The 26,927-nt window shown below is 51.1% G+C and overlaps 1 protein-coding gene across 1 annotated transcript; it reads left to right on the plus strand.

The window, feature by feature from the left end:
- Nucleotides 1–305: 305 nt before the first annotated feature.
- On the plus strand, nt 306–14,575 carry LOC119846031 (C-type lectin lectoxin-Phi1-like). Its single transcript, XM_038379147.2, has 6 exons — nt 306–471; nt 3,043–3,156; nt 6,772–6,897; nt 8,636–8,781; nt 9,653–9,759; nt 14,352–14,575. Exons 1-6 carry the CDS (start codon nt 381–383, stop codon nt 14,497–14,499), a joined length of 732 nt encoding a protein of 243 aa, XP_038235075.2. The 5' UTR covers nt 306–380; the 3' UTR covers nt 14,500–14,575.
- The last annotated feature ends 12,352 nt before the right edge of the window (nt 14,576–26,927 follow it).

A 26,927-nucleotide genomic window follows, 5' to 3' on the forward strand; every position in this document is an offset into this window, starting at 1 on the left:
GCGCTGTTTTCTTTCTCTGCCCTATCCTCAACGGTGGGGTCCTTTTGGGGGAATGTTGGATTGCTCCAAACCAGCCCCTCCAAGCACTGGTGATCTCGGACCCTCACCTGCTCACCTGGCTGAGAACAATTCCCCCTTCCTCCTACTAGAAGGGAGTGTCTCCTCTACAGGACCCCAGTGTTAGTCAATGGCTTCCCCCCCCCATCAGCCCGCTCACATTTTAAAGGGCTCGAGCTGTGCCCATGGCAGGGAAAGGGTTAACTGTGGGTGTCTTCAGCGCTTGTGAAAGAGAAGAGGTTGTGATGTGTTGCAAGCCCTGGTGCTGCACTCAGTCTGTGGTGGAGACGCTGCCGCTCCATGGGAAACTGCTTCACAGTGCGATGCAAACAGCGGCCGATTACTGCAGGTACCAGAACGATGCCATAGAGCTGTCGCAGACCAAAAGAGCCAAGATGCCATACGGGAGGCCAGGTAAACACGGGGGGGACGGGATGTGGGGACTGAACTTTTAGCTCATCCCTCTAAGGCAGCAGTTCTCAAACACCATTTTAATGGGGTCACCAGGGCCAGCATTAGACTTGCTGGGATCTGGGGCTGAAGCCAAAGCTTGAGAGTTTTAGCCTGGGGCAGCGGAACTCGGGCTCTGCCCCCACCCAGGATCATGTAGGAATTTTTGTTATCAGAAGAGGGTCAAGTGAAGTGAGGTTTGAGAACCGCTGCTCTAAGGCGGTACAGAGAATCCTCTGCTTAGATGCCTGCCTGGTGGGTCTTGCTCACAGTCACACTGATTGCCTGCTTTGGGGTTGGGGAGAAATGTTCCCCCGGTCAGATTGGCAGGGACGCTGGAGTTTCTGGGAAGTTCTCCCCTTCCTCTGCAGCATGGGGAGCGGATCGCCAACTGGGATCACTGGGCATGTCTCACTACTCCCAGAATCACAGAAATGTGAGTCTGAAAGGGATCTCAAGATATCAGCCCCCTGCGCTGAGGCATGACCAAGTAAACCCCTAGACCATCCCTAACTGGCGTTTATCCGACCTGTTCTTAGACACCTCCAGACGGGGATTGCACAAACCCTCAGTAACCTATTCCAGTGTGGAGCTACCCTTTCAGCTAGAAAGATTTTTTTCAAATATCTAATCTAAATTTTCCTGGCCTCCGATTAAGCTGATTACTTCTTGTCCTACCTCAAGGGGACATGGAAAACAAAGGATCATCGTCCTCCTTATAACAGCCCTTAGCAGGTCCTCCCTCAGCCTTCTTTTTTCAGACTAAGCCTACCCAGGTTCTTAACCTTTCTGCACAGGTCAGGATTTCTAACCCTTTGATCATTTGTTTTGCTCGTCTCTGGACTCTCTCCAATTTGTCCACATCTTTCTTAAAGTGCGGTGACCAGAATTGGACACCATACTCCAGCTGAGGCCTCATCAGTGGTGATTATAGCAGGGCAATTACCACCTGTGTCTTGCATATGCATAGAGGGGGAATATGGGGATAGATGGGCGTATTGGAATAGATAAATATGTAGCCCTCCTGCCAGGTGGAGTCAGCAGCAACTAGGGCCAGGTTCAATTCTTAGGCGGTTCCTCGTAACAGAGCAGAACCAGCCCCAGCCCCCACTCAGTAATCTGGGAAAACCAAACATGACCACTGAGCACCATGAAGAGGCAATACTTCCCCACTCACAAGCACTGAGTCTGTGTATAGCGAAAGCGAAGTTTCATTAAAAGAGAAAGGGAGCCAAGCATTAGTTTGGGAAACGCCATAACCCCATTCAAAATCATGCAACAATAAGCAAACACGACCCCACAGCAGGATGGGCTGTGTCCTTTGCCTCAGTTTCCCACCTTGGGGTGGGAAAGTCCAATGAATTAATGTCCCTTTACCACATCATTCCCCTCTCTGTCCATTGTACCCCACTCACAGGTGGCTGTCCTTGGTTAGCAAAGAAGGAGAGTTCAGAGGTGTGTTCATAGGGGGTCACTTCCCACCCCAGAAAGGGGGGCGGAAATCAAGCAATGTCTCTGTGCTTGCTATGAGCCTCTGCAACTAGATGTCGGCTTTTGCTTTTCTCTGCTGCTGCTGGTTGGCGCTGCCACTGCTCTGACTTCGTGGGCTGAGGTCGCACGGCTTAACCCAGGGCCTTAGTGATTTCAGCTCTTGCTAGTCTCTCTGGCTGTATAATCTGCCTTGTCTTTCATGTCACCACAGTCCTTACACCACATATAATGGCTTGTCTACTCTGGCACGTTTGTCAGTGTGACATATATCACTCGGGGTGTGTAAAAACCACCCCCTGAGTGATGCAAGTTACACCGACAAACGCCGGCGTGGACAGCGCTATGTTGGCGGAGATGCTCTCCCACCCCCATCCCTATCGCCACTCGTGGAAGTGGTTTTATCAGGTCAGTGGAAGAGCTCTCTCTCGCCTGCATAGCGCAACGACACAAGCAATCTTACAGCTCATCACTAGAGGGCTCAGTGGAGGGCTCGTTCAGACCCTGCTTACAGATAGAGTGTATGGGGATGGATAGATATAAGGAGGTGTATAAGGATAGATAGATAGATCAATACCTGGTTTATCCAACTAAAATTACAAGCTCCAGACAGCAGGGGTTGTGCAGGGGAGGGTAAGTGAATCCTTAGAGAGAAAATTTTCAGCCCTGAGAACACGGATTTTGCCCAGTGATTCCCATAAACATCCTGGCAGCTGTAGACGTCCTCACAGCCCAGACCAGGAATCAGCGATTGACGCTGTGGGTTGTGAACAGCTTTGATTGCCTTTGATTGGAAGCTCTGTGGGGCAGGGACCTGGGTCTGTGCAGCGCCTGGTGCAATGGGGTCCTAAACCATAGCTGTGGCACCGGTGCGACTGCAATACAGATAATAATAACAATGACAATCAAAGCCAGAGCTGGGCTGGGAAGTGACTGGACCCAGCATCTAGGCCTGGGGAGGAGTCTGGGTTTTAAATGCTTTGTGATCCAGAGTAGACAATAAAACAGGTACATGTCTGTTCTAGAAAACCCTCTTTCTGTCTCTAGATTCGATGGGCAGTTTTGAGGATGACTTCGAGAGGGATTATGAGAACGTCAATCCCAATCAGCCACCACCCCAGCCTCAGATACAGCCACAGTGGCAAGCAAAGGCAGAGCCAGGTGGGTGACTCACTTGAGCTGCATCTCACAGAGTACGGGAGGTGTGTGGGCCACAGAATTGATAGGTCAGCAAACCTGGGCTTGATGTCTGGGTATGGCAAAGGGAAAAGCATTAATGTGAGGCTACAGATGGAAAAGAAGAGCAATTGGCTCAGGCTTTCTGCAGCCTCAGGCAGCCTCTCTTTATCAGTCACACCTGGGTCATATGTCCAGTGTTATCTCCACTGCCAAAGGGGATTTGTTCAAAGGCAGTACAAGCAGTTGGATGCCCAACTCCCACTGCCTCCCCACCAATGGAAATTAGGTGCCCAGTTCCCACTTGTGCGTTTGAAAATCTTCCCAATGCTTTTATTTTTAAATGAAAGTTGGGATTTTTGGAGCATGACGCAGCTGGGCCAAATCCTGCAGCCACTTCCATGGGTGCAGAATACCAAAGGCTGTGGCCTAGACACAGCTGCTAAAGCACAGTGGAGATGCTCAGGCTTGCAAAGGCGAGTTTAGCGGGGCTCCTGACTGGGCTGGACACAAATAATCCTTGTTCCAGGGAAATGATCCCATTAGAACAACAAGGAGTCCCATGGCTGAAGAAGTGGATTTTTTACCCATGAAAGCTTATGCTCTAATAAATCTGTTAGTCTTTAAGGTGCCACCAAACTCCTTGTTGTTTTTGTGGATACAGACTGACACAGTTACCCCCTGATACTTGATCCCATTAGAACAACTATCTTCAGAAGAAGACTGAAACCCAACCCCCCACAGCAGTGCTGCCCTGCGTGGTGCTGGCATGTGTTCTCCCCAGCCCTCGGGCAACTGCCTGGCTCGGTGTCTCATGCTTGGGTGAGCAAATGGGGCATTTGCAGGAATTAAAATGACGACCCCCACCCCAAGCCCCCTCCTTGGACAAACAACCCAATGCACGCTCAGTGCTGTGGCGGCGGGTGTCAATGTATGGATTGCAGAGGCAGTGAGAGAGAGCTCCCCGGAGGCTCTCAGCACTTTGCCAGGTTAACTCCCAGCTCGACGATAGTGTTTTTCATCAGTGGCTCTCCAAGCGCTTTACAGATGAGACCAGTAGCATTACTGGGCCCTTAGTTGTGGCTTAGCTGGTGACGCCTGCCTCTTTCCCCACCGCTGCGGCGAGGCGAATGCTGCCGGTGTGCCAGCCCCAGGGTCTGTCCCCTGTCAGGAACCCACTAGGTGGCATCATTTTCAGTTGCAGCTACAAGGGTAAGAAATAGCAATGCTAGAGCCTTAAACGGCAGCTGTCAGCAGTGACAGAGAGCTGGGCACATGGGTGTGCAGGGACCAAAGGCAGGAGAAAGGGAACCGCTGCCCTGGCATGGCAGGGGGGAAATAGGAAGCACAGAGAGCCCCTGGCATGGCACAGAATGGGGGACTTTGGTATGGGGGGCACACAGAGCCCCTGGCAGGTGGAAGAAATGAGGGATCTTGGTATGGAGGAAGGAGAATGGGGGGAAATGGGTGACGGTGGCATGGGGGGCACACAGAGCCCCTGGCCTGGGGGGAAATAGGGGATCCTGGTTTGGGGGAGGGGGAATGGGAGGCACACAGAGCCCCTGGCAGGAGGAGAAGTTGGGGACCCCGGTTTGGGGGATGGAATGGGGCACACAGAGCCCCTGGCATGGGGGGGAAATGGAAGACCTTGGTTTAGGGGGAGGGGAAATGGGGGGCACACAGAGATCATGGCAGGGGGGAAATGGGGGACTCTGGTATGGGGGAGGGTGGACAGGGGCACACAGAGCCCCTGGCATGGGGGGAAATGGGGGTCCCTGGTTGAGGGAGGGGAGATGGTGGGCACCCAGAACACCTGGTGTGAGGCAGGGGTGGGCAGTTGCTGGGAGATGGGAAGATGGCACACAGGGAGCCTTAGTGGGTCTCATGTGCTCCATACAGAAGCTACCACACCCAGGCCCCCTGGTTCCAGGAAACCCACCTAGCTTGGTGGAGGAGCTGACGTTGGCATTGAGCGCTGCCATCGGCCTGGCAGCGTCAACATGGGAGAGCTGCCCTGACTTGACTGAGAACTGGCACAGCCCCCAAGGCAGTGTCTCCTCTAGGAAAACTCCTGCTAACTAAGAGAGGGGGCATCCCTGTGGAGACAGGGCAGCTTGGAGCTTCCATCAATTAGCAGGTTGAGGTGAACCCCCGGCTCCCGCGGTTGTTACTTCGACCCACTGACCCATGGGAAAGGTCCAGTTTGCCTTCTCTCCATTGGGGGCTTGTCTACACTTCAGAGCCTGTGGAGGTATAGCTATGTCAGTCGAGTGCCCTAGAGAGAGACAGCCCAGGCCGGCCAGCTGGAGGTGTTCTTGGGCCAGCATAGGTACATCATCTCCCAAAACGACATTAGCCACGCTCACAGGAGCACTCTTCTTTTCACGTGGTTGTGTCTACACTGGGAGTTTTGCTGGCATCGCTGTGTTGGCGTGAGAGTGTGTGTGATTTTTGCATACTCCTAGCCGACATAGCTAAGCCAGTGACGCTTGCAGGGTAGACCAGGTCTCAGGTGTTACCGTTCTAGCTGTCAAATGATAAGAACACTCCCTTTTTTTCCTAGCGAAGACAAAGGTGGATGCTCTGATTTTTGGTTTTATTTTATTTATTTTTGGTTTTTCAACCCTGCTCCTAATCAATTGAAACTAAGTGAAGAAAGCGGCTGTTAAGCTAAAATAAGTGGTGTCTACACTGGTTTGATTAAACCAGTTTTAAATTCACATCTCTGCCGAAACCGGGGTGCCTTTTTTGTGCAGATGAGCCCTTTAATCTGCTTAAGATACAGCTCTGTAAGATCCTCTTGAATTGACTCAAACATGTCTACACTAGGGACTTGTCTGCAACCAAGTTGCACCAGTTTCGTTTTAATCGGTTTACAAACTGAGTTAGTGCAAATCAGTGATTTAGTGGACACTGTGAAATCGGTGCCGATAGCTGGTGTTAAGCCGATTTAAGAGTGTTCACACATAAAGCAGCCCCAGTTTAAATAAACGGGAGTGAAGTTGCATTTTCAGTTAAACCAGGGAAAGTTTTTGCATAGACCAGACCCTGGTGAGTCACACCAGTTTAACACACTCACTTATGTGGACAAGGCCTTGAAGAGCTGGATTCTCAAAGGTGCTGAGTCCCTGCAGCGCCCATGGACCCCAGCAGGAGTGGAGAGTTGTAAGTGCTTGCAAGGATTGGGACCTTGGGGAGGCAAACATGCCCAAACGTCATGGTGATGGGCTCAGGGTCCTGTGGGGACAAAGAAGGCTCTGTTCTCTCCTCTTTACAGTGCACACCCCAGAGTGCACTCCCTGGTGCTGCGGGGAGCACCCACTATACCCTGCTCCTCTCTTAGAGCAGGGAGTAGAACCCAGGAGCCCTAGCTCCCAGACCCGTCTGCCACGTCCATCCCCTCCCCTCCCCTCCCCGAGCTGGGGATAGAACCCAGGAGTTCTAACTCCCAGCCCCTCCCCGCACATTTTAACCACTGGACCCCTCTCCCACCATCTTGCACATGTAGGTCGTTCTCCTGTCTGTGGCTGGTGGCATGGAAGAACCAGCTGTTCTTCTGCTGACTCGTGCTCTAGCCACTGATGTCGCTGTTCTTTGCAGCTGTCTCCACTCTGAAGGCAGTGGAGCAGAGAGGCTGTGGGAGAAAGTCCTGGGGCATCCTCTTAGCCCTGCTGGTGGTGTCTCTGCTGGTGTCGACAGCCGCCTTCTTGCTCATGCTCCTGAAATGTAAGTGCTGGTCCCAGGCCTGCTGCCTGGTGTGTCTGGATGGAGGCTTCAGGCAGACAATCCTGCACCAAGGAGGGGCGGGGAGATGACAGCAGAACCTCCCGCATACTAGTGCTGCATCCATGCGACCTGCAGGGTGAGGATCAGTGGCCTTGAGGTGGACCCAAAGCAGGATCTGGATCCAGATCCAGATCAGAACTTTCACATAGTCTGGGCACGTTCAGCCCTGAAGAGGCTTTAGATGGGGGCTGATTTGTTTTGTCCTTGAATGCATCACTGTCCCAGCACCTATGCTACATAGAGGATAACAGCTTATTACTGCCACCAGCTGAGGGAGCTGCTCCTTTACCACATAAGGCCGGAGCTGGGTGCTCATGGTACCAGGTTCAATCTCAGCTGTAGAAGTGACTGTCCCACAGACCTGGGATGTTCCTTTCCCCCTCAAATCTTTCTCGTGACTGAGCTAAGCTGTAGGTGCTAAATCCTCGGTATGAGTCAGGGTGACTAAGGCTTCTTGTAATGGTGGCTTTGCTCTGGCCGAGCTGGTTTCTCATAGTGACAATTTCTTGTTTATCTCTTTACTTGGGATCCTGATTTCTCAAGACTTGCCTGGACACTTTGTTCCTGTTTTGTATCAGTCAACTGTCTGAGACGTGGCGGGGGGGCTGTGTGTCTCAGACCAGGACTCTGTGATCATAGCCCACAGCACAAACACTCCTCCCCCGAGCAGAACTACAGGCTCCTTAGGGGCCGAACTGGTGCTGCTGGAGGTGGGAGTGTGGGGGCTGGTGGAGAGGACTCAGGGCTCGGCTCTAACCTGGAGGGGAGCCCAGCAGGTTGGGAACTTTTGGACAAAACCTTTTTTCCCAGGAAAATGGCGATTCATCAAAACTGAAGCTTTTCAGTCAGTTCACCTGAAGAGGCTTTAGACGGGGGCTGAAAGTTCGATCTGGATCTGGATCCAGATCCCGCTTTGGGTCCATCTCAAGGCCACTGAAACGGGTCAGTTTTGACTAAACATTCCACGGGAAGGTCTGTCAGGGCCGCGGTGGAAGCTCTGGTCAGAAGCAGTGATAGGAAGTCCCACCCCATTCTGGGCATAGCCTGGGGCACACAGCTGGGATGTGGGAGACCAAACCAGGCACAGCATGGACTCAGACCAGGGTCTTTGACCACCCTGGCGAGTGCCCAGGCCAGGGGGCTCTAGGGTCAGTCACTCATAAGTGCATGTGCATGCTCTCTCTCCCCTCCCCCCAGAGAATGCCTCTATAGCTGGGCGTTCAGGGCACATGCCAGGGTTGGGGGGGGCGAGGTTCAAGTCCCTGCATTACCTGAGTCAGAGGCTTGTCCCTGGCTTTCCCATGCCCCTGGCTGGTGCCTTCTTCGCTGGGCCATTGGTTATTCTGGGCCAGTCTTAGCTTCATTTTGCAATGGAATGAAAACAAATGTCAAAAGCTTCCGTTCAGTTCAGCCCGTTTCTTGCCGGCCCCGGCGTGGAGGCAGCGCAATCGGCTGTGTCCAGACAGGAGTTTGGAAGGTCCCAGCTGGTGACAGTGGGTAGCGTGGGCTGGGAGCTGCAGAACCACACGGTCTGTTCCTGTTCCTTAGTCTCCTTGGCTGGGAGCGAGCAACCAGCTGGGATACTCGTTGGGGCTGGCCTGGGTTGGGATGCGGGCTGAGCGGGATGTTAGCAGCATGGATTTCTGTGCCCTGGGGTGAACTGCAGCCTGTGTTGCAGGGATCCCGTGCTGCCCAGATGGCTGGGAGGAGTACCAGAAGAAATGCTACTTCTTCTCCTCGGAGAAGGAGCCCTGGGATACGGCCAAGAGAGCGTGCAGCAGCCACAGTGCAGAGCTAGCTGTCATCAGCAACCAATGGGAGCAGGTAGGTCCCCATACTCCTGCCCCCGGGGAGAGGCAGAACTGGGCGCAGTGCTGGGCCACCTGCCTGGGTTCTCTCCTCCCAGGCCGAAACTGCTGCTGTTATCCCAGTGCTTGTGCTCAGCTCCCCCAGCCTGCTGGGCCCATGCTTCGCAGCCTCTGAATCCAGCCCAGCATCCCCAGGGGGGAGGATGGCAGCTGCATTGCTTGACCCTGGGCCCTGTGCTGTGAGGACATTGCAGGGACCCTACTTCCCTGCCCCAAGCCCCCTGGGCACAGCAGATGCTGCAGCCAAGCACCAGAGAAATCAGCAAAGGCTTGCTCTAGGGATTTCTGTCACAAAGCTCCACCAGCCCCTGCCCGTTCAAGCCCCTCATCCCTCCCACAGCTCCTGCAATCCCAGAAGAGACATGACCCCACTCACAGGCCCCTCACCCAACCATCCCCGCTGATGTGGCCCCAATGGGGCTTGCCCTCCAGCCCCCAGCTCTTGCGATCAGCTCTGCAGGGTGAGTGTGGTCGGAACCGATCAGTATAGGTGCACCTTGTTACCTGGAGATGCTGCCGGGATCCAGGCAAAGCCCTGTGACAGATCCTGCTCTCGTTTACACCAGTGTAAATCCATATTCCCATAACCCCGCTCCACCTCACAGCCCCTTCCCAGTAGCAATGACTTCTCGCTTCTGCCCCTGCTCCTGCCTTGCCGTCCGGTCTGTGTGCCCGCAGGTGGGATAGGCGGTTTCAGCACAACACCTGGCAAGGCAGGTGATGGAGGGCTGGACTGGCCCCGTGGGACGTGGGCCCCTGGTGGTTTGCAGAACACCAGGTAGGAGACAAATAGCTGCTGTTTGTGCTTCTCTCCCATCTCCTCTTAGGCCTTCCTGACAGTGGGGATCAATTCTGTTCGACACTGGATTGGCCTGAGCCACAAAGGCACAGAAGCAAGCTGGACGTGGGTGGATGGCTCACCGGTATCATATACGTGAGTAAGGCCATGTCTACATTACAAATGTTAGTCTCTGTACCGCCACCAGCAATTACTGTGGTTTATCATGTTCACCCTGCCCTCCTGTCAGTGGTGTGTGTCCTCATCGGGGCAGTGCCGGGGGCTGAGAGCCTGGGAGGCAGCTGGCTCCAGCTGTGGGGACTCCAGCTGGGAGGGAGCTCACAGCCTGGGCTCTCAACACTGGGCAGAGACACTCCAGCGGTCAGCACTGCTGGGGCTCACAGCCCGAACATCCCCACCCCCAATCCATTTCAAAACAGGGACCCTACCAGCAGTGAAATTGACATTCTTGTTAATTTCACGGCTCCAGCAGTCAGCCAAGCTGACAGCCAACAGGCAATGCAAGTAAAGGGGGGAGGGATAGCGCAGTGGTTTGTGAGTTCAATCCTTGAGGGGGCCAGTTAGGGATTTGGGGCAAAAATTGGGGATTGGTCCTGCTTTGATTAGGGGGTTGGACTAGATGACCTCCTGAGGTCCCTTCCAACCCTGAGATTCTATGATAAAGCAGGTTTCAGAGTAGCAGCCGTGTTAGTCTGTATTTGCAAAAAGAAAAGGAGTACTTGTGGCACCTTAGAGACTAACAAATTTATTAGAGCATAAGCTTTCGTGAGCTACAGCTCACTTCCGATGAAGTGAGCTGTAGCTCATGAAAGCTTATGCTCTAATAAATTTGTTAGTCTCTAAGGTGCCACAAGTACTCCTTTTCTTTATGATAAAGCAGTGTCTATACAGACACTGCAACGCTCAGGTTATGTTGATCTAAGCCTTATGCCTCTCGTTGAGATGGATTTACTAAGTCGGTGTAGCAGGTGAGTTACAGCGGTGGGAGGAACACTGTAGTGTGAAACTTGCATAGTTAGGCCAACATAAGCTACCTCACATTGACTTAACTTTTACTCCCGGGGGAGCTCTGCACCAAAAAATTAAACTCTGTGCCAAAAAAATTTACAATTCTGCACACAATATACTAAAATAACACAATAGAATCATACCAGTTACAATTATTTTGGTAATTTATTTCAAAATACCTGTTAGCAAGTATATCTGTAAGAATACATGCAAAAAAAAAAGATTCAGGAAATGGTTGGGTTTTTTTTTTTTGATAACTAGATTCCTTACTATGCATAGTAATACAGAACTTTGAGTAGTTTGTTTAAACTACAGTACAGAACTGTATTTCTGCACCTCTCAGAAGCAGTGCAAAGGCTTGAGGGAGTCAGGGGTAACGGAGGAACTAAAGGAGAGGGAAGGAGCCCAGGAGTGAACCTGGAGTTTTATTGGGTGTAGGTGGGAGAAGTATGGAACAGTTTCTTTTGGGGCTGGGGGAATTGTTGGGGATCTTCTCCCATGCAGATCCTGGCTGACCCCGAGCCTCTCCCATTCAGTCAGGCACATCTGGCCCTATCCCTGTGTGTCACTGCATCCCCTGGCCCCATGTGGCCCGGAGCCCCCCCTCTTGTTCAGCCCCTGGATCAATGCTGTCACTCCACTAGCTTCTGAGCCCACACCCCAGTCTGTCCCCTCACTAGCCCTTCTGAACTCCAGTCTATGACCCTCTGGCAGCACCATGTGCCCCACTGTGCCTCCTAACCTGGCTCCACTGGTAGGCTGCTGTAACAAATGCAACCAGCTGCTAGCTGTTACTGCCGGTCAGCCAGTTGTTCTGGTGGGCAACAGTCGGACCTTCAGCACTTCTTGGGCAGAATGTATTTTCTGTGGGGGGGAAAAAATTCTGCACCAGACATGAATTCTGTGCATGTGCAGCAATGCAGAATTCCCCCAGGAGTAAACTTGGTAGTGTAGACATGCCCTAGCATTTACTGTCCTCTGCCTGCTTTCATCTGTCTCTTCACCCTGCTCCCAAATCCAGCAGGGACCTGTACACAACACCTCACTCACCCCCTCCCCTGGAGTGGGGAAGGTGGCCGACCTCCTCCCACAAAGCACAGTCTGGCCCCTTGGGCTGGCGAGTCCTGGGGTCAGGACTATGGGGAGAAGGGAATAGCCAGCTGACTTCAGGCTGGCATGGCTGGGGACAAGTATTGTTACACGGCCTAGAGCCAGCAGGGGAGTCAACAGGGCAGTTCTTTGATGAGAAATTGGGATTTAGACTCAACTTTTTTTTTTTTGCATCGTCTTGCAAAACATCTCGATTTTTTTGTTGAAAAATATATGCCCCAAAAGCAAAATATTTTCCTTCAGAAATAGTGCCCTAGTGCCTCATGGGAGCGATAGTTCAGTTACTGCATGTTCTCCTTTTCCATTACAGGACAGCCTCCCCAGCCTGACTATGTCTCCCATGATGCTCTGCCTCTCTTCTCCAGAGGGAAGACCAGAGTTCAGTTACTGTATGTCATCATTCTCCCCCATGAGCCGGGCTCCCAGCAGGATTACATCTCCCATGATGCATCACAGCCAGGGAGTCCCAGGATGCTCCACCTCTCCCCTCCAGAGGGAATACCATAGTGCACTAACAAATTTATTAGAGCATAAGCTTTCGTGAGCTACAGCTCACTTCATCGGATGCATTTGGTGGAAAAAACAGAGGAGAGATTTATATACACACACACACCGAGAACATGAAACAATGGGTTTATCATACACACTGTAAGGAGAGTGATCACTTAAGATAAGCCATCACCAGCAGCAGGGGGGGGGAAAGGAGGAAAACCTTTCATGGTGACAAGCAAGGTAGGCTAATTCCAGCAGTTAACAAGAATATCAGAGGAACAGTGGGGGGTGGGGTGGGAGGGAGAAATACCATGGGGAAATAGATTTACTTTGTGTAATGACTCATCCATTCCCAGTCTCTATTCAAGCCTAAATTAATTGTATCCAGTTTGCAAATTAATTCCAATTCAGCAGTCTCTCGTTGGAGTCTGTTTTTGAAGCTTTTTTGTTGAAGGATAGCCACTCTTAGGTCTGTGATCAAGTGACCAGAGAGATTGAAGTGTTCTCCAACTGGTTTTTGAATGTTATAATTCTTGACGTCTGATTTGTGTCCATTCATTCTTTTACGTAGAGACTGTCCACTCTCCTTACAGTGTGTATGATAAACCCATTGTTTCATGTTCTCTCGCTGTGTGTGTATATAAATCTCTCCTCTGTTTTTTCCACTAAATGCATCCGATGAAGTGAGCTGTAGCTCACGAAAGCTTATGCTCTAATAAATTTGTTAGTCTCTAAGGTGCCACAAGTACTCCTTTTCTTTTTGCGAATACAGACTAACACGGCTGCTACTCTGAAACCTGTCATAGTGCACTGTGGGAGACGTAATCCAGCCAGGGAGCCCACCTTATAGAGGAGAATAGGACATGAGGCACCAAAACATGAGCTGATCTCAGCTGTTCTCAGTGGAAACGGCAGGTTCTCAGCACCAGGAAGTCTGGCTCTAACACACTGTGGTCCTGCAATAAACCTTGGATAGGATCACAGTGGTGAGGATGGGATTAGCAGGGGGATGGGGAGGAACATGAGCTTTATTCACAGACACTGAGCCCTGTGCAGTGCAGTGCAGTGCAGTGCAGCTCTGCTCTGAGCTGGTACCCTGAGGTAGCTGCGCTCTAGGGGGCACCGCCCTCTGAGACCCCAGACCAAGTGGGCTCAAGGGGCAACACTACAGGTTTCCTCAGGATCAGAGTCAAAAGGGAGCTCATTACTTCTCCTTGATCTTCCCCACTGACCCTGGTGCCTTCACCCCCTTCACCATGCCTGCCCCCCCAAAATTTTGGCTGAATCTAGTCAACAAATTTGTGTCAGATTTTCAAATGGAAAAAAATTCACTCAGCTCTAATGGGAATGGTTGTATGGGAATGTCCAGGGAGAGACAGGCATAAGTTTATGGAGATAGATAGATAGGCAGCAGATATTGAAGGCCAGCGGAGGCTAAACCTCCCCTAACCCAGGCAATGGCCCCACCCATGCTCCGTCCTGAGGCCTGCCCTCTTTCCCCTGAAGCCAGCAGGGGCTCAGCTCCTGCTGGTGGTCTGGAACTCGGGTCTTGGGCCGACAGCCAGGGGCTGGGGTGGCCAAGGTGGCTCGGGACAGTCTGGGAGTCGGGCCAGCTGGCACAGCTGGGGCAGGTCAGCCAGGGCTCCTTCAGCCATGGGGGACATGGGGGTGGCTCAGGGCTCTGGTGTGTGGGGCCTCAGCTGGAAGGGGCGGGGCTGTGAGGCTAGCCTCCCTGAAGGGGGGGTTCACCTGCCACCCATGGATAGAGTATGGGGCTAGATAGGTAGATTGATAGATGGAAGAGTATGGATGTATGGGATTGGTAGGAGGGTATGGGGATGGCTAGGTGGGGGGTGGATGAACATGGACAGGTAGGTGTGAATGGGGACAGATGGAAGTGCATGGGGATGTATAATTAGGGACGTATGTGCTGGGATCACTAGGCAGAGTGCCTGGGATGGATGGATAGATAGAGAGATATTGCAGTCTTCCCTTTCAGCGGTTGTGGTAAGTTGCTCTGTTGGATCATGTGGATCCATGACAGAGAGGTTCCTGACTAGAGCGGATTCCCCAGGAACTGCTCTAGCCACTGGAAATATTCCCCTTGTTTCTTTCAGATCTTGGTCTTCAGGGATCGCCAGTGTTAATAACACTCAGAAACACTGCATCCATCTCACAGAGGGTGTCAGAGGCGAGTGGAGCAACACAGAGTGTGAGACTCGCTATAACTTCATTTGTGAAAGATCTGGGCCCTTTTGTGTGTAATTTGCACCTTTGAAAACATTTTGTCATTTTGAGGTTTATTTTCTTTAAGCAGCCAATAAAAGTCAATAGAGCCCTAGCTGCCTTCGTGGGCTAGCTCACCTCACTGAACGCGACTGGGCTGTCGGAGCTACTGAATATGGTGAGATCCATTCTAGAGGACTTTCAACTGTCAACCTTCCTCCTAGCTGAGCAAAACCCAATGTCTAGCTGAGAGGCTGCCAGACCTGGGTCAAGCTCAGAGCTCTGCCCTTCCTATGTAACCTGGCAAGGGTCATGTAAGATCCAGGCCAGGTGCTGAGTACCATTGACTGCCACTAAAGTCAGAAGTGGGCAGCCTCTGGTGCAATGAGACCGACAGTCCCTCTGCTTCTCCCCTAGCTCTCCAGGGTCCCTTGTTCCCAATAGGTTTAGCTCCCAGGGTACTGCATAAATTGGCTGTGCTGGCATTTAAATCTGAAGCCCAAAGAACTCTGCTTCTGAGGTTACGGGGAGTTCTGTGCACTGAGGGCAGGGATCCCCCAGCAGTTTCAGTTTCCTGCAAAAGTATCTGCTGTGTCTCCCTAGCCTGTGGAGAAAACATTTGTGTGCATCTGGATTCAGCTCACTGGGCACTCAGAACTCTGCAGAAATCCCTCTTCTACTCCAGTGTACAGTGCTCTAAGGGCCTGATCCTGGACATGCCCGGCTTGCCCCTGCCAGGCCCCAAGTACCTCCTGCTGGGGTGCCCAGAGCTAACAGCACTAGACAGGATGAGGCTTTTTGCCATCAGTGAGTCACCCACTTGAAGTCACACAGCAAGTCAGTGGAAGGGTTGGGGAGAGAACCCAGGAATCCAGACACCCAGATCTCCCCCCCCACACACACACACTCCACCCCCGCTCTAACTGCTAGGCCTTGTCTACACTACAAAGTTTTGTCAGCAAAAGTTGTGCTGCTTTAATTAAAATTGCTGTTGCATCTCCACACTATCTTCTTGTGTCAGCAGAGTGCATCCACACTAGCAGCTCTTGCATCAACACAGAGAGCAGTGCACTGTGGGTAGCTATCTCCCAGTGCAACTGGCCGCAGGGTGCTCCGGAAAAAGTTTGCAATGCCTCATGGGGCAGGTACAGCGTCACATGATGCAGGTTTCTCAGTCTCATCCTTCCGGGAGTAGATTGTCAGCTGCTTTTTCAACTGAAGTGTGCAGGGGCAGTGGTGTGTGTGGGGTGGAGGAGACAGCAGGCTGACTGACCTATCCTGCGGCAGGGAAAGACAGACACCCCCCCCCCCGTCCCCTCCATCAGCCCCTGGCTCTGCTCAGCACAGCAGTTCTTTCCCCAAACACAAGTAGCCTGCTCTGCCTGCTTGCCCACGGCTCTGTGATTCCCTCCAAGAGCGGCATCCTGAGGAGCCCTGTGAGCTCTGCGTGCTGAGAAATGTCAAAGCAGCCCAGCGGTTCCCTGCTCCCTGCAGCAGCAGCCTGCCTGTGTTCCTGGAGCAAGGCACATGAATGATTTGCTCTTTGTTCCCCAGCAAGCTCAGCTGTCAGATACTTCCTGGCGCTTTGAAAGGGGAGCTTTTGCGGACAAAACTTCGTAGTGTAGACAATGCCTTAGGCCCCACTCCCCTCCCAGCACTGGGGAGAGAACCCAGGAGGCCCGACTCCGCTCGGGCACACCGCTTCACCTCTACATCATGCTGAGCATGCCGCTGCTACGGCCTGCCTGTCTCTGGCCATTTTCCTGCACGTGGAGGCCACCCCACCCCTGGCATCAGAGAAGGACAGTGTGCGAGAGAGCCAATACCTGGGGGAAGAATCAAACAGAGGCGCTCTTAGAGGGAATGGCCACACGGTGACGCTGTTACTCTAGGAGTGGGGCCAACCTGGGGGGGTCAGAGGCAGCTGCAGAATGTATTCCCAGCTCTACTCTGCAGGGCTACACTTGACATGAGTCTGAATATCCAGGGGTTCCCTGGCCCTCAACATCTTCAGAATGACCATTCTCCCAGCCCGTTGCTTTGCCCCTGCCGCCCCGTCTTCGCATCCCTCCACTGGGTCCTCACACCAAACACCAGCTGCTCCTCTTCGCCGTCATCTAGAGCAAGGGGAAATTCTCCAGCTGAATTCTTTTTTTTTCCTGAGTCGTTTCGCTGAATTGTTGGTTTTGGGTTGGGGACCAGAATAGGCAAAAGTTGAAACGTTGGTCGTTGCAGTTGGAAATGACTTTTTGGTTGCCCAGTTCCTTGGATTGTATTTTAAAAAATTCAAAACCAATAAAAACCATCGAAATCTAAATGAAACAGTCCTCTGGATAGAGGGGGCCTATTAGCTTGTATTGAGGAATTCTGGGCACTTCACATTCATCACCCAGCTGGGAGGGGTGGAGACCAAGTGACAGGGTGTGAAAATCATCATGCAGCAGTTTGCGGCCTCCAGTCCCATGCACTGGACCGTTTGCGCTTTCACAGAGTCACAGATAAAAAGGGAGCCGGGATGGAGAACCCTGTGCAGAATGCCACAGAGAAAGCAATTCGATATTCAGAGATGGTAAAGCTAGGAGGGACCATTAGGCCATCCTGCCTGATGTCCTGCATAGGGCAGGCCAGAGATGGCTGCCAGGGGTCCTGGCACCCAGCGCAGAACTTCCGATTAGTGGGACCATATCTGTTAGAAAGAGACACCCATGCCTTATTTAAAGACTCTAACTCAGAAAATAAGAAAAGGAGTACTTGTGGCACCTTAGAGACTAACAAATTTATTAGAGCATAAGCTTTCGTGAGCTACAGCTCACTTCATCGGATGCATGCGAATACAGACGAACACGGCTGCTACTCTGAAACCTGTCAGAAAATAAGAACGGCCATAATGGGTCAGCCCAAGAGTCCATCTAGCCCAGTGTCCTGTCTTCCGAACGTGGCTGGATGCTTCAGAGGGAGTGAACAGAATGGGGCAATCATCGAATGATACATCCCATGTCGTCCAATCCCAGCTTCTGGCAGACAGAGGCTTAGGGACACCCAGAGCATGGGATTGCCTCCCTGACCACCATGGCTAATAGTCTTTCATGGACCTATCCTACAGGAACTTATCTAGGTGTTTTTTGAATCCAGTTATACTTTTGTCCTTCACAACAGCCGGCAATGAGTTCCACAGACTGACTGTACCAGGTGACCCCTGGTTCTTGTGTTATGTGAAGGGATCAATAACACTTCCCTAGTCACTTTCTCCATAGCAGGTATGATTTTATGAACCTCTGTCACCTTAGTTGTCTCTTTTCTAAGCCAAACAGTCCCAGTCTTTTTAATCTTCCCTCGTATAGAAGTTATTCCAGCTCCCTGATCATTTTTATTGCTCTTCTCTGCACCTTTTCCATTTCTAATGTATCTTTTTTTGAGATGGGGCGAGCAGAGCTGCACACCATGTTCAAAGTGTGGGCATACTGTGGATTTATATAGGGGCAATATGATATTTTCTGTCTTATTATCTATCCCTTTCTTAACGATTCCCAACATTCTGTTCGCTTTTTAGACTGCTGCTGCGCATTGAACGGATGAGTTCTGAGAACTATCCTTGATGGCTCCAAAATCTCTTTCTTGAGTGACAGCAGATAATTTAGGCCCAATCATTTTGTATGTATAGTTGGGATTACGTTTTCCAATGTGCGTTACTTTGCATTATCAGCACTGAATGTCATCTGCCATTTTGTTACCCAGTCACCCAGTTTTGTGAGATCTTTTCGTAGCTCTTTGCAGACTGCTTTGGACTTAACTATCTTGAGTAGTTTTGTGTCATCTGCAAATCTTGGCATTTCACTGTTCACCTCATTTTCCAGATCATTTCCAGCCCTCAGTTGTGGGGCTCTCCCTCACATCCTCTGTGGTGAAGACCCATGCACCCAGATTCTGCTGGAGGATGGCCCAGGGGCTAGGGCACTAAACAATCAAGGGTGTTGGGTGCCGAGGGACTTCTGAAAACCCCACTAGACACAAAAATCTTTTAGAAATCTGGCCCTTAACATGCCTGTGCCTCAGTTTCCCAGGTGTAAAAATTAGGGTTATAACCATGTCCTGCCTCAGGGGGGCGCGTGAGGATAAAGCCACTTTGAGATCTACCGATGAAAGGTGCTATATTCAAGCTTAGGGTAACCACATAGCAAGTGTGAAAAATCGGGATGGGGGGTGAGGGGTAATAGGCATCCATATAAGAAAAAGCCCTGAATATCGGCACGGTCCCTATAAAATCAGGACATCTGGTCACCTGAGTTAAGGGAGATTATTACAATCCCTGGGGCAGTTGTTCCAATGGCTAATTCCTCTTGCTGTTAGAACTCTGCACCTTTATTTCTAGCCTGAATTTGTCTAGCTTCAGCCCGCAGCCCTGGCATCTCGTTCTTCCTTTGTCTGCCCTCTGTTCTCAGAACTCTCCTCCCCATGGAGGTGGGTACAGCCAGGGACCTGGGCACCTCTGAACCTTCTCTTGGAGAAACGGGAGAGACTGAGCTCCTAGGCTCTAGCTCTAAGGCAAGTTTCCCAGCACAAGAATCTCTTTTTCTGAGCCCATGTCAATTCGTCACCCTCCTTTTTGCAGTGCGGCCCCCAGAACTGGACCCAGTATCCAGTGATGGGCTCACCAGTGCTGTATACAGAGTAACACCCCTCCCTGCTGCTAGTGAGATTTCCCCACTTATACAAAGCAGGGTGGCATTAGCCTTTTTAGCCACAGCTCTCATTCAGCCAGTTCCCATCATAACCCCATTTCCCTTTTAGGGCTTTCCAGGATACGATCCCCCATCCTATAAGTGTGACCTACGTTCTTTGTTCCTAGATGCCCGACCTTGCATCTGGCTTTATTGGAACGTGTATCGTTCCGATGAGCCCACCTTACCAAGCGATCGGACAACGGATCCAATCTCCCTGCAGGCGCTCCCGCCTCCAGGCACAAATAAGACACATTTAAAATTCACAATGCAATTATGATTGTCACGTATGGGCCACATCTAAGAGTGCCAATCTCAGGCCAAACTGCCAGGAAACAGGGCATGTTCCCAAAACTGGTGGTATATTTGCTCGTAAGATTTCACCAAACCAGTAACAGATGTGTGCTTCCAACTACTCTGCTAGTTATTATGGATCCACAGACAGGTCTCTATAGCCCCTCCTGAACCACCCAGACATACCAGACTTCTGTGATAAATGATTATTAAAATCAGAAATCACATGTATTAGGTTCTTCCAGTTCCAAAGAACCAGACAAACACCTTGGGGCAAAATATACTTCAACTCTTACCCCAAACAGCATGCTGGTAGCCAATCCTTTAGTAACTAAAAACTAAAGGTTTAGTCATATTAAGAAAGAAAGAGAGTTATTAAAAATTTAAAATGAATCAGGTACATCACAGTTGATTTCAGAGTTAGTAGATCAGGATAATAGCAGTGATATTAAATCTGCCAGTTTGTAATAAGTCTCTCTGGTTCATCCCAAATACTGGGCTCCTCAGTCCATTGTTCAAAGCTCTTCTTTGTTAGAAATCATAGTCCAGAGAAAGAGGCAAGGGGATGATGTCACACTCTTCAAATTATCCCCACTGCCGTGTGCCTGGCAAGCTACTGTCTGGAACAGGGAGTTCTACATGCCCTGCTGAGTCACGGGGCCTCCATTGTCCACATGCTGCTGAGGTGTCCTTGAGAGGGGCCCTTTGGAAGAGTCGATTCTCTGCAATGGCCCATCAACCTACCGCTGGCTGCTCCTGAGGGAAATTTGTCATGTGGGTGTTACCCAGGAACACAACATGTTTGAGATACGACCACACAGCAAAGATTCATAACTTCAATATACAGTGATAATACGCGCATATCAACAGGGTAACATGGTTCAGCAGATCACAACTTGATCCAATGACACCTTACTTTGTATAAGATTTATCACAGTTGTGCAAGAGCGTTGGTACATCAGTGGCTATAACAGTGTAAGCAGGGTCATCGTCCTTTTTATAAAGAGCCACAATTATTACTATTTATTATTTCTTTGCAGCCTTGCCCAGTAGCAATGTAAGGACAGTCCTAGCACCGAAGGAACGGAAAACTGCTAGATTTGGAGCATTTAACAGTTGCAAATCTTATAGTTTCCTCCAATTATTATCCCAATAGGGAAGGCAAGACGGAGTCACTAAGGGATCTGTCTCAGGTCACACCCGCTCTAACCCAGAGGTTCTCAGACTGGGGGGGTGCGCCCCCCCTAGGGGGTGAGGAATGTACTGGGAGGCGCGTGAGAATCTGGAAAGAAAAAAAAAACCTTCCTGCCCACATTTTACCCACAGCAAGGAATAACTAGCTAAGCTGATCCCTCCAGGCACATCAGGTGCTCAGCTGGTGCTGTGCGTTTGACTCCAGATGGTGCTGTGCATTTTGACGGGTTTCTGTGAAGCTTGCACAGCATTGTCCTAAGTCGTTGCCATCTGTACATTAATCCCTTTGCTACAACGCGCTGTGGGCATTTCATTGTAAGCAGCGACCACAATCGCAGTTTTGCTTTTGCTCTTTGCTCTTTGCTCTCTTTGCATTGACTCATTCCTGCAGTTCATGGAATTGCTCTGCTCCAAAACACAAGCGTACCCAGCACACTAGTAACAACAATGTGGTGTGATGCCACTAAGCAACATTTCGCTTAAACTGTACTATATACTTAAACGGCCCTGTTTGGATCAATGCTTTACTGGCTTTAATATTTAGTGAGAGCTGCTGTTGGTTTTTATTGGTATATGTACTTATGTGGTGGGATGGGGGGGGGATGTAAAGTGCTACAGACCTCCTCTAACCACAAAGAAGCGGGGTGCAATCAAATAAGTTTAAGATTCACTGCTCTAACCCACTAGACTCCACTCCCCTTCCAGAGCCAGGAATCATGGTTCGCAAGTCCCTGTTCTAACTCACTAGACCAGAGGTGGGCAAACTATGGCCCGCGGGACTGTCCTGCCCAGCCCTTGAGCTCCCGGCCGGGAAGGCTAGCCCCCTGTCCCTCCCCTGCTATCCCCCCTCCCGCAGTCACACCAGCCCATTGGTAGCACTCTGGGTGGCGCTGCTGGTTCTGGCGGGGTGGTGCGGCTGCCAGACACGCTGCTCCGAGCGGCATGGTAAGGGGGCTGGGGGTTGGATAAGGGGCAGGAGGTCCTGGGGGGCAGTCGGGAACAGGGAGCATGGGGCGGAGGTTCTGGGTGTGGGTCAGTCAGGGAACGGGGTGGGGGTGGGGGGGTTGGATAGGCGTGGGAGTCCTGGGGGCCAGCCAGGGGGCAGGGGTGTGGATAGGGGTCGGGGCGGATGGGGACAGGGAGCTGGGGGGGGGGGTTGGATAGGGGCTGGAGTTCTGGGGGGGAGGTTAGGGGCAGGGATCCCAAGAGGGGGCGGTCAGGGGACAAGGAGCAGGGGGAGTTGGATGGATGGGAAGTGGGTGGGGGCGAATAGGGGGCAGGGGCCAGGCTGTTTGGGGAGGCACAGCCTTCCTTACTTGGCCCTCCATACAGTTTTGCAACCCCAATGTGGGCCTTGGGCCAAAAAGTTTGCCCACCCCTGTACTAGACCCCACTGCCCTTAACAGGGGCAGGACCCAGGAATCCTGTATCCCAGCATGTGCTGCTCTAACCTGTTAGACCCTATTCCCATCCCAGAGCTAGGAATAGCACCCAGGAGTCCTGACTCCCTCCTCTAAACCACTAGACCTCACTCCCCTCCCACAGCTGGTAATTCAGAATCCTTAACAACTCCCAATCCCTCCTCCTCTAACCACTAGCCAAGAACTAGTACTAGAAGCCAGGAGTCCCAGCAGTGCCGGCTTCACAATGGCTCCAGTGGCTCCATGGAGCTGGGCCCATCTTCAGAAGGGGCCCCGGCATGCTCCGCTTGCACTGCGCCCTGAGACCCCGCTGGCTCCCCCCGCCCATTGCTTGCTCCTCTCGGCCTGCCTGCCAGCTGGCCGCAACCCCCTCTATACCCCCTGGCCCCACCCCCTGCTCCTCTCTTCCCCCTGGCAGGACCCCAGTGCACCTCTGGCTCCAGGCCTGGGGGCCCCGCTTGCCTCCCCGGAGCTGAGCCACCTGGGACTGTCTGAGCCTGGGGAGCAGACAGTGTGGGGGGCTTGGCTGGGCCCCTCCAGGCAAGTGCACCTTGAGGGAGCCCGGCTGGGGCAGGTCCTGGCTGATCGCACCACTCCTGAAGGGACAGAGCAATTCCCGGCCCCGGGACCAGCCCGGGCTGCGCTGCCGGCTCAGCCCAGCAGACACAGTCACCTCCCAGCAGGGCTGGTGAGTGCCGCTGGTGGGCAGGGCATGGGGAAAACTTTCCTGATGGAAAATGGAGAAATTTCAGCAACACTGAAGATTTTGATTCTGTGGAAACTGCATTTTTGGTTGCAAATCGTTTCAGTGGGAAGTTCCCAGACAGCTCGAGTGACGATGAGCATAATGGGTGTTCGTTATTGAGTCTGCTGGATACAGAATCTTGGGTTCTCTCTGGCTCCCCAGACTCCCAGCCTGTGGGAGAACCTAGATACCCCTAAATCCTGCCCTGGACTATGCAGTAATGGAAAGGACGCTGGCTCAAAACTTGTCCCCCCACAAATCTGTGCCATGGGCATCTTGGCTCTGAGAACAATTCTTCAGGATTCTCGATGGACATTTCCTGGAGTCTCTCTGCTGCTGGTAACCCTTCCAGATCCCCAGTACAATGCCACCCTCCAGAGCCCATCCCACCCCTTACAATCTGTTTCCAGGGGGCCAGGCCAGACCCCCTGGCATTAAATGAGCCATGGGTTTCACAGCAAAAATCTGGTCCCTTTAACAGGGGGAGGGATAGCTCAGTGGTTTGAGCATTGGCCTGCTAAACCCAGGGTTATGAGCTCAATCCTTGAGGGGGCCATTTAGGGATCGGGGCAAAAATTGGGGATTGGTCCAGCTTTTGAGCAGGGCGTTGGACTAGACGACCTCCTGAGGTCCCTTCCAACCCTGATATTCTATGAACAGCATCACCAGCCCCAAACCTTCAAAAAGGATGGCTCCAGCTCCCCAAAATTATAATGATACCCCTTGGGTTCTGTTTCTTTGCCTTCTGAACTCTGAGCATTGCAGGGTCACTCTACCACCATGAGGGCTGACAATACGCTTTAAAAAAAAAGCCAAGATTTTCCCTTAATCCCATGACTGCTGGAGTTGGGGCTTTAACACTAAACATCATGAAATATGAGATAAAATCATAACACCGGGGGAACTCTGGAGCTGGGATCTGGGATTCATGGGCCAGGCCCAACTCCAGTGGAAACATGTTGTGGTGGATTCTCCATCACTGACCATTTTTAAACCAGGATGGGATGTTTTCCTGAAAGCTCTGCTCCAGGAATTATTGTAGGGAAATTCTCTGGCCTGGGTTACCCAGGAAGTCAGACTAGAAATAAAAATGAGCCCCTCTGGCCTTGGAAAGTTTGCTCCAGTGCCATTTCTGGAGCCTTCCCTGCTGATGGAAACTCTCTGGCCACTTCCCTTACCTTGTCCCATCCTCCATGGCATGGGCCAGGCCAGTCCCACTGGGATTAGTATGATTTATTAGGTATATTATGGTAGTGCCTCAGAGCAGGCCCCAGTCATGGGCCAGGATCCCATTGTGCTAGGCACTATACATTATTTAACAGGCGTATTACGGTAGTGCCCAGGAGCCCCAGTCATTTTTGCATTGTGTAACGTGTAGAATAGCATGCTCCAAAACTGCTGGCAGTGAAACTGGTCACTTAGGGCAGGTCAGAGCTAACTCAGTCCAAAGTGAGCCCCCTGACGTCTTTCTGCCCAGCCCAGCCAAGTGTTCACAAGAAGCTGTTGTGGGCCTGTGCAAAGCACAGAAGAGCCCAAGAAAAAGATTTTGAATAGGGGCCCCAAAAGGAGCGAACTGACATTAACGAATCTTCCTGGTTATGGAAGGAGACCGCCGGTCGGGGACTGTACAAAAGGAGACAGGAAGACACAAGATGGGATCCATGACGAAGGTGGCAGACACTCTGCCGCCAGAAGCATCTCATAAAAGGTGCAGCCCAGCTCCCTGGACCGCACAAGCACCGAACGGATTGACCGTTGGGGCCGAAGTACCTAGTTAGACAGGAAAGGAACTGGTTAATAAGTACCCACTCTAGACTGCAATTTATATTTTTCTTTTCTCTGTAACCATACGTTTCCAATCCTTACATCGGCTTCTATTTAACTCTCTTAAGCTCTGTCAAATAAATTTCCATCAGGTTTTACTCTAGGCACGACGAAGTGGTGTGTGCTAAGGAGAGGGTTGGACTGAGGTAAAGCTAGTGAACCAGGGGGCGGCTGCTTCCCTGGGGGCAGTGAGTCTGTGCACATTGCGGGTGGCCAGATGTCACGGTACTGGGCCCTCAAGTGTAAGAAAGTGGGTGTATAGACAGGTTGGAGGGAGCCGTGCCCTGGGGCAGCGGAGAACTCTAGACGCTAAAAGAACAGGAGTATTTGTGGCACCTTAGAGACTAACAAATTTATTAGAGCATAAGCTTTCGTGAGCTACAGCTCACTTCATCGGATGCATTACATCCGATGAAGTGAGCTGTAGCTCACGAAAGCTTATGCTCTAATAAATTTGTTAGTCTCTAAGGTGCCACAAGTACTCCTTTTCTTTATATCTTCTTACTATATGTTCCATTCTATGCATCCAATGAAGTGGGCTGTAGCCTACGAAAGCTTATGCTCAAATAAATTTGTTAGTCTCTAAGGTGCCATAAGTACTCCTGTTCTTTTTGTGGATACAGACTGACACGGCTGCTACTCTGAAACCTGTTTAGAGATTAACTATCTCCAGAGATTTAGGCCAGGTCTACACTGAAAAGTTAAGTTGAGCCAGCTCAGTTACACAGGGGTGTGAAAAATCTACACCTCTGAGTGACAGAGTTAAGCTGAGGTAGGCCCTAGTGTAAACAGTGCTAGGCTGATGGAAGAATTCTTCTGTCACACCCTCTCAAGGAGGTGGATTAACTACAGCGATGGGAGGACCCTTCCTGTGGCCATTGTGAGCGGCTACACTGTCGCGCTGCCACTCTAGTGTTTTAACCGAAGCTCCAGGTTCTCTCTGCTCTGCCCCAAGGACCCACTCAGGGAGCTGAAGGTCCTGGCTGTGCAAATTCCAGCCTGCAGAGGGAGAGTGCGGGGTGCAGGGCCCAGAGTGGACTCTTGTGTTGCCAGCAGGCAGTAGTTTGGGGTGAATTTTTGAGTACATACGAGGCTCCCTCATGCCATAGGCGGATGGTAGCAATTCCCCCGGGGCCCCAAAAGAATCACACAAATGTGCCTTTTTTATCTTCTTGGAAAGAGCCGGGTAACGCTTTCTGTTCTTTACTGCCCCAGCTGTCTCCAGGTCTTAAAAAAAAAAAAAAAAGCAAACACTTAAACAGGTATCATTTTCAATCATTTTCACTACGACTTTACATTTCCCTTCTTCTGATTGCTTTTGTAACATCCACTTGGGACATTTCTCATCGAGGGGTGCGGGGAGAGTTGATGGTTGTAAGGTAGGCATGATCTCTCCCTCAGGAGACGTACACATCCATAGACATGCATATATATTCATCCATCGGTCCATGTACTGGCATGCATACACATTCATTTATTGGCCCATTCAGCCATTGGCATACATCCACCTCGATTTATCTCACCATCATGCTGCATGCACTCATCTATTTCAAAACAAAAAACCCTGTTAAAATGGCATGTAATTGATAATAGCGACCTGACTTATCACCACAGTTGCAAAAAACAAGCACTTAACTGTAAGGTATTGAATAGTTAAGGGCACAACGTATCTAGCATATCTCACACAAACACAGTGTTCAGATCCAGGACAGAGAAACACTAATTTCATTTTAACATGGGAGCCTTAACTCCGGATTGTTTATTTATCTTAATTTTTAGTATCTTGATTTTCATATCTAAACATTTTCTTGTGTGGGAGACTGCTTAGTGGGAAATCTTATCATCACGGTGTAACCTTGTTATGGGTTGTGTTAAAACCTCATTGCAACTGATGTGTTAATTAATCCTCCACTTAAGACAGTTGTAAGAGAAAGTTAAGCGATCACATCTAAAACAAAACCTAACCTTGTCTGCCCAGAAACTAGAACCACAGGAGGGCAGAGAGGGTTCAACAGGGTATGGTGACAGGGGGCATGGGTGGGGAGAGAACACACAGAAACTGATGACAAGGAGAGATAGACATAAAAAGGAACAGCTGGAAGTATAATGTCTGATGCTGGAGGAAACTGTGGGCCAGGGTGCAAGCAGGAAATATTATTCTGGGTGCTGTGATCAAAAGAAGCTGCATCCTGCTGTTTGGTTCCTTCTGTGATCAGAGACACGGGACTTTGTACATTCTTTGTAAATAAACAAAACTGCACCGAAGAAATG

This window comes from Dermochelys coriacea, chromosome 20 (assembly GCF_009764565.3).
Source record: "Dermochelys coriacea isolate rDerCor1 chromosome 20, rDerCor1.pri.v4, whole genome shotgun sequence".
NCBI classification, from domain to species: Eukaryota; Metazoa; Chordata; order Testudines; family Dermochelyidae; genus Dermochelys; species Dermochelys coriacea.